Source organism: Lichenostomus cassidix, chromosome 1 (genome assembly GCF_008360975.1).
Source record: "Lichenostomus cassidix isolate B80296 chromosome 1, HeHo_3.0, whole genome shotgun sequence".
Taxonomy (NCBI): Eukaryota; Metazoa; Chordata; class Aves; order Passeriformes; family Meliphagidae; genus Lichenostomus; species Lichenostomus cassidix.
In genome coordinates, this window is record NC_139479.1 from 111,115,753 (window position 1) to 111,129,795 (window position 14,043).

Consider the following 14,043-nt stretch of genomic DNA (forward strand, 5'->3'; position numbering starts at 1 on the left):
ACAGAAACTATTTAGGTGTTAGAGTTTTGTTTGTATTTAATTTCCTCCTCAAATATTTAGATAAGAAGTGATCCAAGGATAAATAACTAAACCCATATATAACAAATCACATTTGCTAGCATGTGCAATCCTAACAAAATTTGTTTTTAGTGTTTTTAGTGACCAAGTGGTTAGTATATGAGACACCTTATGTCTGCAGCTCAAGGTTGCTGAAACTTGTATGGATACTGTGTTCTTATTAAGACCAAAGAATCCTAACCTAACAACAACAATAAACCAACCATTAAGAACCTAAGGTCCAAGTTTGTTCCTGGAGGGGGGGAAAAATTCATAAGGAAGAGTTGGTGCTGCTGGATGGCTGTCCTGGCCTTTGGCAGGGATGCTCAGTGCCTGCTGCCAGCCACGTGGTTGTGTGGCACCAGCTGTAGATCTCAGGTGTTCTTTTTCAGGGCTGGAGAGTATATAGGGGAAATAAAAAGCATTCAGAGGAAGCAAGTGGAGAAACTGCTTTTCCAAATTTGTTCTATGCTGCCAGAGGCAATGCTGGGCTTTGACATGGTTCTGCCTTGAGTTGAGCCAAAGCAAGTTCAGAAATGTAGGATTTTCAGATGTGGATTCTGTTGCTGTTCTTTTCATGATTCTAGGGTTTTTAGGTTATTTTGAGTGAATTTCATAGTTACATATTTGAGAACAGTGGAGCCTGGCATGGGCCTTCAGTCTGATGCTCTTACCTGGAATTTGTTCTGAGAGATTTAGAAACACAGAGTAAAAAAAGGGTAATGGTCCTTGTGTTTAAGAGCTTTTTGGCATTGAAGTAAAAAATACTGGATTTATCTATATTTTTATTTTCTGAAAGTGCTTTCTGGGGAATATAAAGTTCAGTATAACCTGTTGTATAAAAACAGGACACTCTAAATGAAATGAAAATTGGAGCTATGTGTTTAAACATCTAGTTCAGGAAAAGACTACATTTTTGTCAACATGCTTTATTTTACCCTCTTTATGTGTTTAGTACAGTGGTGTTTTTGAGTGCAGTGGTAAATCAGTTTATATATAGGGTGTAAGGACATAAAAGTTCCTGGGCCTTATCTAAATGGCATTTCTAGATTGCATAATTTTCCTTCATCTCTTCCTTTCACATCATATATATGAAATGGAATGTTGCTGGTCTTAAATGTTTCTTTTCCAAGTGCAAACTTGGTTGTACTTCTTGAACTATGTTATACTTGCTCCCTCTCAGCTAAGTGAGCCAAATAACCAGAGGATTAATTTCTGTTTTCTTGCTGTTAGTTTTACAGGAAGCATCAGCCTGTGAACCCGTGAAACATGCATTTTGTTGTTTCTGCACTCTTATTAAAGGTGCTGGAAGAACCAGCAAATATCATGCTTGTCTTGGGATTTGTAAAATGGGAGCTTTATGAATTGTTTCAAAATTTACATTTTTTTGGTGATTCTTTACTGTTTAGGTTTTTACATATGAATGGTCATTAGCAGGCTCTTAATTACTTCAGTTTTTAAAAATTACATAATTGGTATTTTTCTTCACAGGGAGAAGAGAATTTATCCAAAGATTAAAACTTGAAGCAACCTTGAATGTGCATGATGGATGTGTAAGTCACTTGTTGTTTTTTTGTTTGTTAAAAATGGTTGAATTGTGATTTTGTTGCCATGGCAATAGTTCCTTAATGTAAAAACACAAATATATTGTATTTGTATATTAAAGCTGAGCAGGACCACTCTGCTTCTTGAGACCTACATCTGAATTCTCTGGCTGGTTGTTTCTCCTTGAATATCTGACACTTTACCTCTGAAGCAAAACAAAATCCCATTCCTGTATCTTAATGCTGTGTCTACTGCTGAGTGAATTAATCTCTCCTGCCAGTTAAACACATTCTTACCTTTTCAGTTAGGACTCATCTTAAACTTTTAAATGAGGTCTTTTTTGTGTTTTTATACTGCATTGACTTTTTAAAGCTTTATTTGAGTGATTTATTTTCCAAGTCTAAAAAACAAATCACCAAGTGCTCCATGCTTATTTAAAGAGACAATGAAAACAAAAATAAGCTTTCCTGAAAGCCGGTAACGTAACTTGAAATATTGCTTTTTTAAATAAAAAGTTTTTTAAGTGGCCCAAATATTTTAGGATATATCCTTTTAAATAAAAGATTTTACCAAAATGAGGTGCAGGGCAAAGTGGCTTTGACGTTACCTCAGAGGAACAGAGCAGAAATTCATGGTTGTTAAAGTCTTTGTGGTATAAGCTATCTGAAAAACGAAAGTATTCATAAAAAAATGAAAATGTAAGTGTAGCTTTCATACTTTAACATGTATTTTTCTAAAGCTGTTCAGATGGAAGGATTATTTTAGCTTGAGTTGCTTAGACATTTAATTAAGGAGTGTTAACTAACACAGTAGTAGTTTTAAGGAATAAGTGTTGTTAACATCCAGCCTTCTTGAGATCCAGAAGTATGATTTTTGATGTGCCTATGTTTTTGTGAACCTGGAAAGTCTGAGAAAGGCAAGGGTTAGAATTGCTGTGTATAAAATTGAGTGACTTTTTGCACTGACTACCATTGTAAGTTTATGTTCTGGTACTGATGGTGTTGGTGTAATAAAACAAATGTATAAATTTCTCTCTTTTTTCCAAGAAATGTTACAAGAATGATGATGTAATGTCTCTTCCAACACAAACAATTCTATGATTCTGTGTGTATTTATTATTTCTTATATTCAAGATTGTAACAGTGGCATTTTACTGTAGAATTTCTTCTCTAGTAATTTTTCATCTCAAATACTTAAGATGAAAATTTTTAAGTTTCTTTTCCTGAAGTTGATTTGTGTTTATTTTCTCTTTATTTTCTTGTAAAAATAGTATTTTTCCCTATAAAAACAGAAGATGGGAAAATAGTATTTCTTCACTACTTGTTAAAAATGAAGTGACTGATCTCTGTTTCTATTGTCTGCCTCTGTGTTGTGTAACAGAAATTGCAGATTTGATGTTGGTTGTTGGTGTTGCTTGGATCTACCTGGTGGATATGGATTTGAAATCTAATTTTGATTTGATTATGTTAGCTTTTAAAGTAGGCTTTAACATATGGCCTAATTGTTTTAGTGGGTGGAAAATGCTTTAATTGTAAACTTACAGCATTGTTTGCAGGTTTTTAAATACTACAGTTTTTAAATACTACGGTTTGAAAAAATGTCTTTAGAAGTTAAATTTGTTCAGAACTCTCCACCTTTGAAGAATGGGTTGTTGGGAGTTCTTAACCTTATTTACTGAGTGGTCTTTTTCAAGGAACACTTTTCAATGGCTGACAACCATGTAGTATAATTTCTTACTATTTGCTTTAAAAAAAATCTGTGAAATAAAAGTCAATAAAATTACAATACTCATACTGATTAACCTGCTTATTACCACTAATGGTAATCAGGCTCTTTTTTTTTTCTTCTTCCCACAACTGCTGACTCAGCATGCATTTCAAACGTGGGGAGTGAATGCCATACTGTCCTGTTAAAGGGTGTTTCTGGGTTTGGTTTTTGGGTGGTTGTTTTTTGGGGGTTTTTTAATGAGGGTTGGATGGTTTGGGGTTTCCTTTGGTTGCTGTTTGATGGATTGGGGTTTTTTAACAACTTTCACATTGTTCTGTTGAATAAGTTGTTACTTATATTTTCTATATAAAGCGTGCTGTGTAATTGGACACGGTGGACAACTTACTTAAGGCAAGAAATTTCTTTACTAACTGAGGATGAAAGTAAAGTCCAAGTTCCTACCTGTTACCCAAATGAGAGATCCTGTGGGAAATACAGCTGTGTATATAATTGTACCCAGGCAGGATATTGAAGGGAATATTCTCTGAATTACTTCACATAGCCATGCTCTTGTAGCAGGAATATTACCATAGCACCATTTTGTTTAAAACATGAGTATTTTCATCTCAGAGTTCAGGTACTATTCTCTTTGAAACAGTCCCATTTTCCCCTTGGTTTGCAGACACAGTTTCTAGCAGTAGTATGTGAACTAACTGAAGTGGTTCTGCAGAATTACTGATGTCTGCTTGTTGCCTTATCATCCTTCCAGGGCAGGATTTGCCTCTTTCAACAAGATTCACATTGTCAAATTCAGTAAGATCATTTGTATGCTAGAAGTTGCCGTTTTCTGCTCTAAAGGGAGCTTAAGGAGATGAGGAAATGTGTAGAGTTAGGTGAGCTGTTCTGCATGAAGGGATTAAATCCAAAGGAGAAATGTTGAAAGAGAAGCAATCTGGACCAGCAGGGATGAAATGTGAGGAAAGTAGAGGTTAAAGCAACTCTAAACCATATTGAATTGCAGGAAAATTACAGCTTATTTTCTTCCCATTTTGGTCCTGTGAAGGCTGAGGAAGGTTAAAATGCAGAATGTAGATGGAGCATTTGACATGAGTAAATACTACATTTTAAAATAAAGAGGATTGCCTGAAGGAGTAATTTCTCATTTCTGTGTATGGGCATTCAGATCAATAACAAACCAGCGTCCTTCATGGCTTTCATCTCCTTCAGGATGGCACTTGGGAGCAAGTCCTTTTCAGATGTAGTCCTCAAAGCCAGGCTTAAATTAGCATAGGGAGTTTGGGTTTTCTTAAATTGTGCAGTTTTCACCTTGTCTTCCATAGATGATGAACACTGCTTTTTTATCCCCTTCCTTGCTTGGAGGATATTCCTGATATTCTGGACATCTACAGCCATCTTTATTTCTTTCCTTCTGTTTCTTGTAGTCTGTTAATCTCTTCTGTTCACAAAAGAGTTTTTTCTGCCTTTACATGGAATTGAGGAGTTTGCGTTTTTCAGTTTTTTAAGGGTTTGCTTTGCTGCCTCCTCCATCATCTTAGAGGAAAACACTGAGATAGTAAGTTTATATCAGACTAATTGACTTATGAATCAAAAATGCCCTTGCAAGGCAAGACGAGTGACAAATAAAATTAGATGCAATTAATAATGGGGAGTGCTTCATAGAAAAAAGCTAATTACACACACTTTGGCTTTTCTTACCTTGTTAAAAATTGCCTGTCCTTTGTGTTTGATGTATCCTTTCCTTTGACTTCAACATCCTTTCCCCAGATTTCCAAACCTTAATGTAGTAACTGTATAATGTAAAAACATAATGTATTATGCTTTTACTTGGGTGTTGAGTGGCAGTGCAGGTATACAACATGTAGCTTTTCTACACTGTTTTGAAATACAAACCAATTTTCTAGCCAGTCCTCATTTTACATTATATTTTAATACTCAGTTTGCTACCATGGAATGAGATGACAATTTTTTTTTTCTAGTTGTGTTGAGCATCTGATTTTAGTGATCCATATGCAAATTTATTTGTGTTATTCAGTGTTGGTCAGTAGGTTGTACTGAACACTGTGTGTATTGACTGATCACTTATTGTATAGTCTGGGGAAAAAAACCCAAGTTTATTTCACTGGAAGACTTTGTTACTTTTTGAGTTATTTGTTGTCAGTAATGTTGAGAAGGTGATTTGGTACAGGATAAAAAGCCTGTTTAGTTACAGACCTCCAGTACACATTTGGTTATGTCATCTTACTTAAGAATTTTTTTTGAACCAAATTTGGTCTGGGTAGGGTGTATTGAAATTGCTCAGCTGAGGCAATCCTTGCAATGAAATTGAAATTTAGGAGGAGAATGATTGATGTCTTGTGTAGGCTTGTGATGCTGCAATTTAGATAATCTTGCTTTCCCTTTGCATCTTCAATGTTTTCTCCACTTTGCTGTCCCTCATATTTTGGTTTTGTACATAAATATCACATCCACCCCCTCAATTTGTTCAATTTTTGTGCTAACTCTTCTCTCTTGCATCATGACTTTAAAATTTTTTGTTAGCTTCCTTGCTTCTTCAATGTTTTGTTGTTTCTATTCCTGTATTCTTATATTAGCATTTTGGTTTCTTTAGGGCAATGATAATAATATTTTTCTGCCTGAGAGGAAATGTAGATGAAAATAAACATTCTTGTGTTGTGTGTTTGCCCTAGCAGGAGTACTGTGCTGTGTTTGACAATATTTTTAGAGCACAGCCATTGTCAGGACAGGTTATTTCAATGATAGATGGTTCTGGGGGCTAGCTGAAAGTGTGAGTTTTGGTGATTGACAGCCAGGGTTATAAAATCTTCAGAGTAGCCATGCAAGGTCATACCAAAGCTCAGTGGAGCCTGAAAACTTGGCCCTGAGAGTTGCCTGCACATGTTTTTGAAGGAAGTTGAGGCAGGGCAAGCAGACAGTACCTGATGGATGTTCTAGAGAACACATCACACTTTAATGGGCAGATGGAGGTAGAAGCTGCATCTTTGTTTCTGATAATTTTTTCATTGTTCTTTCATTAATATGTATATTCTTCCACTCCTGGTGTTTAGAATGTTCCATGGGTATGATTTCCAGTTTCATTAAAAAGCCATGTGTCATCTGATTATTTAATTTAAGGCCTCCCATTTCCTGTACTGTAAAGATCCACAGAAAATAATTTCTTACGTTTCCCATGTCATTCATGTTCTCATAAGCTTCTATCACATCCCTTCCCCAGAGCAGTACAAATTATTTGCTTCTAGCAATAAGAAGTGTTAGATACCTGTGAGCACCCCAGTAATTCCTTTTCATAATTTCTCTTTCCGAATGGGCAGTAATAGAAATGGAGAATACGAGGGTGGGATACGAACCCGAGCTGCCTAGTGTGGAAGACGTGGGATTGCCATGCATGGATATATACCCTGCTCCTCTGGGCATTTCCTAATGAGTCCTAACAATATCTGACTGCTGCTGAGCACTGAGCTAACCCTGCCATAGGCATGTTTGTTTAACACCAAGATCTCTCCTCAAGTTGTTCCTCTTGAGAATATGCAGGTGGTGTTGTCCCTGTGATCCACCTGAAACTGCTTACTCTGATTTTGCAGCTAATCCCAACTAAATTTGCAATTAAAACAGTGACTAGAATGGGTGTGTTTATTTTAAGCAAAAATTATTTTGGGATTTTGGGTGGGGGCTCAGCATGAAACATTTGAATTAAAAAAAAAAGCATAAAACCAATATAGAACAAAGTGGGTTTTTTACCAATTCTGTAGTCCAGTCTGGTACATCACACTAAGGCAGCTGTTCTGCCAACAGAATCTAGCCAGCAGAAAATGGTGATGGCTGCAGTTTGACACTCGAAGGTATTTTAGAGGCTACTTGAAATAATAATGGTCTTGCATGCAGTCGTTGGTGCTTGTGCATGAGCTGCTGCTTGGAGGATACTTTTTGAGCTTCCTGGATTTATGAGTGCTTTCACAGCTTTGTTTCACTGACACATTATTAAGCACAGTCTTGTGAAAAGGAGAATTGATAAGGAAATGTATTGTAAAGCTCTCCCAATACAATTCTGTACCTCACTGTAGGATTCTTCTTTCCCAGCGTACTCACACTTTTCAAAAGGGATCTGGGATGGATTCTGCAGTGCTTTTCCCTGAGAAGGTGTGGTCACTGAAAAGTGTACAAAGCAGTGGATGGTCAGAATTTGGATGTGGTGAAGATACAATAATGAGAGCACTGTGATGCCCTCCAGTTCAAATTCAGAGAACTCTCTGTGGAGTAGATTTGGTACATTAAAGCAACTGAATGTGTAAAATTGTGGCTACTGTGGGAAGCCTAATTTACCTGATGAACTCTTAAGGAGCAGAGGGAGTAATTGAGATGCCATAGGTGAAGCAGGTGATTCCCTTATCAATTTGTTTTAAAAACACAATTTTTTTTTATGCTAGCTGCTTAGAAATTACATCATTTCAGTTGAATTTGTTAACTCCTATTTCTTAAGTGTTGGATGAGCATTGATGTTTTAATAAGGTGAAAATAGAATTAATGTGAGTCTAAATAATTTTTTTTAAATTCATGCAGGTGAATACAATTTGCTGGAATGATACAGGAGAATATATTTTATCTGGTTCAGATGACACCAACCTGGTAATTAGTAATCCCTACAGCAGAAAGGTAGGTTTGTTTCTGGATGCTTGTTAATTTTCAAATTGTCTGCAAGTTATTATTTTTCAACATATTAAAGGCATTTTTCAATGTATTACTTTTCAGATGTTAACTATTATGTGGCAAAGATAATATCATGCACTTCCTAGTGTTTATAAATGGGAATCAAACTCACAGTGCTTTAAAACCTTGGAGTTCTAATCCTTTGCGACATTGGTATTATCCCATTTTCCGGTACATGGCTGGGCACAAAGGGAACATGGTCTCACCACAGATTAGTGTCAGAACTGGCAATAGGATTCAGTAATTCTCGTGAAATCTTGTAGTCAGATAAACTGTTTTCCTCTCCCTTCAGTTTTAAAATACTGTATTAGCTTCTGCTCTATGTAAAGTACTGAGTTGTCTTTCTGTGCAACATTGTTGCAATGCCAATCTTGATTAAAACAGTTTGCTGCCATTTGAAGTGACACTGCCTTGTGTGTGCCTGCACGTGGATGGAGAATAGTTTGTACTGAAATAAGGGTTACAGTGCAGCTGAAAGACTCCCAGTAATGCCAGCTGGCATCCATCAGGTAGTAGCAGCGTCCCACACTTTTCTCTTGAAGGAATTGCTGATAGGTTGGTAGAACAGATGCTCTGAACTGTGTCCTTTCAGAGGTTGACAGCAAAACCCTGAAGATGTAATACAAAAATTAAATGTGTGGGAGAAACAAAATGTGGGGTTGGTATGGTGGAAGAGAGTCTGAGTAGAAGGCAATATTTTGCTTTCCTGAAGAGTTATGGTGGGAAAATGGTAGTGGTTTGGAGTGTTGCCTGTGCTCTTTTCTTCACCTCCCCAAATAACCCATAGCTTCCAATCCTCATCTCTTCATTTCAATTCTTGGTGTCAGCCTGTTGAAGTTCAGATCAGTATCATTAGACCAGGGTTTCTCTTGGACTGGGAGTTCAGCTGGGAAAGAGGTGTCCAAGACAGCTATGAAGGGGATGATGGATATATTGCAAAGTGAGTGTTGTTGGAGAGACTAGCAGAGTGAGATTTTTTCATGCAAATAAAGGATGTTTAATGTTATTTAGTGGGTAGAGTTTATTTTAATATCCCACTATGGGATAGTTGCTTATTATTATAACTTTTACATTAAAATACAGTATTTCAATAGTTGCAGAAATTTAAGCTTTTTACTTTCATGGGATGATTTTTCCCCTTCCGTTGAGTACTAGTGCTGTACTTAAGCCTTGTGAGGAATATGGGAGAGGTCTTGTTTTCTTTTTTCTTCTACAGTTAGCTGAGTTATTTATTTCATATAATAGTAGAGGAGATGATTTTTTTATTTTTTATTTTTTACCCCCAATTAATGCAAGTGCAATTATAAAGCAGCAGATACCAGTGAAAAGACTTAACAATCAATGTTATTCCTGAAATGTACTAGAGATGTGATTTTTAACCATTGTGTTAGCTTATTTTCTCTGGCTTGAGTAAAAGAATCAATACAGGAAAAGGCAGCAAATTGGTATCAGAGCTGTACTGTAATTCTGTCATCTTGGCAAATATCCTTATCACCATATTTTCTATTTTGAGCTAGGTAGAGTAGCAAAAACAGACTTCAGCCATCCATATTGTGTACCTTTTAAACACTGTTAAACATTTTTCGTGAGAATTATTTCAAAGGTGTAAAATAGCACTTCTGAAATGTTAGGCATGAGCTGTTACTGACAGAGAAACTTCATTTGCATAACGCTTTCTTTGATTAAGTTAATTGAGTGGAAATTTGAAAGTAATTTTCATACTGTAAACAACTTGGTAAGCAATTTTTTTCCTAATGGAAGTGGTGAAAATGCAGTTTGGTTTAAGTACTGCAGATGGGGGAAATAAGAATTTAATGTTCACTAGTGCACAGGAAAGCATGTGGAGGTTTTTTCAGTTCTGGTAGAATAATAAGTATGTCAGGAAGTATAAAGGGTCACCACAAAGTATTTAAAATCAGCTGTGATGGTGAAGTAAATCATATGCTTCTCTGCTTTACTGTAGATGAATGAGAGGCTAAGTCAAGTCTTGGTTTATTGCCCTGTAATCAAGTTCTTAAATGTTAATTTAGTTTTGTCTAGTTTCAAAACATCCTTCTTTCTAAACTTCAGTCCTTTTCAGAGTGAGTTTATTTTAAGAGTAACATCAATTTTTAAAGTCTATAAAGTTGGCTTGGATTACAGTGCCTTATTCTTCTTGACTTAAAATATTCCAGCTCTTCTGAGTCTCTCCTCACTGACATGCTGGGTGGCTGCACCATTACCCTGGAATAATGTTTCACTTGGAGAAACCCAATGTGATGTGTAACCAGCATTGCACAAACAAAAGGTTGGCAGCTGCATTCCAGCCCTTTTATTTTGCAGACTGCTTTGTGCAAATGCCTGAGCAAATGTCTCTTGTAGAACCACTTTGTTCTTAGAAGAAATTCAGTGCAAAGGCAGCTTTTCTGTTCTGTTGTATTGAACTGTAGGTCACTGGCAGCCTGTGCATAACTGATATTTCATAGTACCACAGTCTCTTATTTTTCCATTCTTTATTTGCTTGGACAACATGAGCCTGATGCAGCCTCCCTTTTCCTTTATTCCTTAGGTTCTCACAACAATTCGCTCAGGACACAGGGCCAATATTTTCAGTGCAAAGTTCTTACCATGCACCAATGACAAACAGATTGTTTCTTGTTCCGGAGACGGAGTCATCTTCTACACCAATGTTGAACAAGATGCAGAGACCAACAGGCAATGCCAGTACACCTGCCACTATGGGACTACCTATGAGGTACCTCACAAAATAAATTGTAGTTTCAAGATGGGTAAAAATACCTATTTTGTTGTATTGTTGCCCTAGGTTTTAAGCAGACTGCTGAAAACTTTTTCAGTGAGGGTTAACGGAACTTTTCTTCTTTTTTGAGGTGGTTTTTGCTTTTTCCTCTTAAAGTAGGTTTAAACAGAGCAGTGTGCTGTCTAAATTAAATGGAGAACTTCCCAAGAAGTGGTGCTGTTAAGACCACTTTCTTTGTAGATAGGAATTCACCTTCGCTGAATGAATGTTCTGCAGAGCAAAGCAGATTTAAATTGTGCTGTGAATTTCTTCCTGAAATAGGTTGGGGGGTGGGGGCAGTGGCTGTTTTGCATTTTTATTTTTATTCTTTCCCCCTTGCCTCGCCCCCCCCCTTTCCCAGAACTTTTCAGCAGTTCAATGCCTTTTTCACAATTTAAATCTTTCACAGAAATGCTTATTTCAGCATGTGTGAGCATCTTAGTCTAAAAAATGTGTTCACAGTTGTAGATGATTTTTCTGTTGTGTATTCCAGTTAACTATTTAGGTGTAAATTTAGCCATAGTGTTTTTAATCTCCCCCTTGGAAGTTTTCTTCATATAAATGAGGCAAGGGAAGAAACAAAGTGTTACTTAAATTAGGAAGATAATAAGATTTATTGATCTATCTGCTTTTTTGTTTTTTAATGACAGCAAAATCTGCTGCTTGCAAAACTTGATGTGCTTAAAAAAGAAAATATACTGCAATTTTCTTCTTAAGTTATAAATGTTCCTGTTTTTTTAAATTATTTATTTGTTGGAGCTTTTTTAACACTACCACAGTATATACACAGGGAAAAAATCCCAAATCCATCACTTTTTTAACTCTTTAGCTCAGATTTCATGGCAAGCTTTTAAATCTCTTTCTTTGTGTGTTAAGAGAACCAAATCTTTAAACACTTCTCATAAAAAATTGGAGTGTGTGGAAAAAAAGTGGCTGAAGTACTGCCAGAGTTAATTTTTGTTCATGTAGTAAAAGTGACCTCATGTTTGTAATTACACCAATTACATTTGCCTACTATATTGCACAGTCAAAATGGTCTTATGTGGGGTGAGTTTTATTGAGCAAATAATGTTAACAAGAGGGTATTATTGTTGTTTTGAATGACAGGAGTGTGATACTGTTTTGGTTGTTTATGCTGCTTTTAAACACAAACCGTGGAAGGAATAGCAAAACCTCTGTATGACATTGACTATTTTAACAACTCTGTCTCTTCTTGAAGTTACTTTTCTTACCCTGTTTTGCACTGAGGTTTAACATATATCTCTTCAAGTAGATATGTTTAGAGTACATTGGGAGATACTTGTTACAAAGGCTATAAATTCTGTTACTGTGTCTTAAACCTGGTATTTGAACATAAAATGTTAATGTTGTGTGGCATAACAGACCTTTTTTTTTTTTAAAATAAAATAGAGTAAATAGCAGGGGGTTTAAGCAAATGGCTGAGAAACATCTTCAGCGTCTGACATAACCCAGCTTTGTCATCAAGAGGTTCCTGAAGTGGAGAGATAATTTCTAAATATTGAGACCTTACTGCCCAGTGTATGTAACCACATCATCCTGTTAAATATAGAACTTTGACTCACTGGGTTCTCTAAATAACAAAAGCTAAAAGCTGCCCCTGAGGTACTAATTCTAAATTTGAATGTGGTTTGAATTTATACAGCTCTTGGAGTTTGTGACAGTTCAAGACATTGCAAAAACACGAAACAGAGGAATGTGGAAATTGGTGTAGATTGTTGTAAATGGTGAGATAACTGTACAACTGTTTTTAGTTCTGAGTGAAAATAGAGTAAGAGAGAGAGAAGTTCTGAGACATTCTGAAGAATTTATTGTTTGTACAAGGCCATGACAGGTTTGTTTTTACTTAGTCAAATGCTTTTCTTTATTGCCCTTGATGTTAATTGCATTTCAGAGAGAATGGACTTTTATGGACACCTTGTACTTTCCTATGTTAAATACAGTAAAATGATCATACAGCTATGTACTTTTAAGTAGAAAACAAGTTTTTCGTTAGTAAAAAAAAGATTTTATCTATACAGTGTGCACTTGTTGAATGTAAATGTAGTAATATTGACTCAATTATTGGAGCTTGCACTTCTCCATTTCTCTGGTTTAGTGCTTATGAAGTACTTAGGGTGTTTGTAAGCACCACACGTAAAAGTTGCCATGTGCAAGTTATATTACATGTATATGGTGAAATAGCATCAGTATGAACAAAAATAAAATATTGCAACTAGAAATAAGAGCTTGCCACATTCAACAACATTATTGGAGCAAAATGCTTTCACTGGAAACTGCTAAATGCTGGAAGGAGTTTGTGGATTGAAGAACAATTGCTAGGTTTTCTAACTACGTAAATAAAGCTAATTTGAGTGAAATGTTTAGTGAGAAACAGGCTTTTCAATATGTTATGCTAATATATTGAGGAGTAGTTGTCATAGCTCAGAAGTTTGTGGTTCTGTTGGTATTCCAGCCTTGGTTTTGTTCTGCAAGTTAAACTTATTTGGCACAGCAAGCATTGTCTCAGTTATTGTACTGAGCATTGCAAGAAAGGCTGAATCCTCCAGCTGTTACCTTTGTAACCCACTTCAGGTAGAGAGATTTGCAGGTACCCATAGGTTACTTTTATTAAGAGTTTTGGGAAGCAGGAGGGATAAATCATCACATCAAAAATGTTAAAAAAACACTCTTGCTCTGTATTCAATGAATGTATTACACAATTAACCATTTTTGTTGCTTTATAAATTTTGACTGATAGGAGCAGTAGTGTAGGAGAAGAAAAATACTGCCACAACATTCTCTGTTTCCTGTTTTAAGAGACACAGGGTAAAAAACCTGGCATTTCCTGTGCATTCATTGACTTGTGGAATACAGATCATATTTAACATTATGGCCACTTGCCTTTTTATTTTGTCTTAAGGAGGCCTTGAGTGAAGCCATTCATGTGAGACTCCATCAGCATCATTCCTAGTTGGAGAAGGGCTGAGCTTAGAAAAAATGGATCAATACAGTGCTAGCTTAAAAAAAATACTAAAAACCAGTTGCAGTGAGGAGGTAGGTTACTAACAGCTTTTAATGCAGACTTGCTGCAGGGAACTACTTAGTAAGTAAAGGAATGGCCCAATGGGAATAAAAGCCATTTAGTATTTTCACAGCATTCAGACTTCTGTGGACTTTGTAATTGTCTTCTATTACTTGATAGAGAATAAACTGAA

The 14,043-nt window shown here is 36.1% G+C and overlaps 1 protein-coding gene across 10 annotated transcripts in view; it reads left to right on the forward strand.

The window, feature by feature from the left end:
- The window catches only part of DCAF6 (DDB1 and CUL4 associated factor 6), a 75,259-nt gene that overhangs the window by 13,496 nt on the left and 47,720 nt on the right, over positions 1-14,043 (forward strand). For all 10 annotated transcript variants that reach the window (XM_085076395.1, XM_085076405.1, XM_085076413.1 and 7 more), the window contains exons 2-4: positions 1,549-1,610; positions 7,906-7,998; positions 10,601-10,786. In XM_085076395.1, coding sequence (XP_084932521.1) covers positions 1,549-1,610; positions 7,906-7,998; positions 10,601-10,786 — 341 coding nt within the window. The remainder of the gene's footprint in view (positions 1-1,548; positions 1,611-7,905; positions 7,999-10,600; positions 10,787-14,043) is intronic.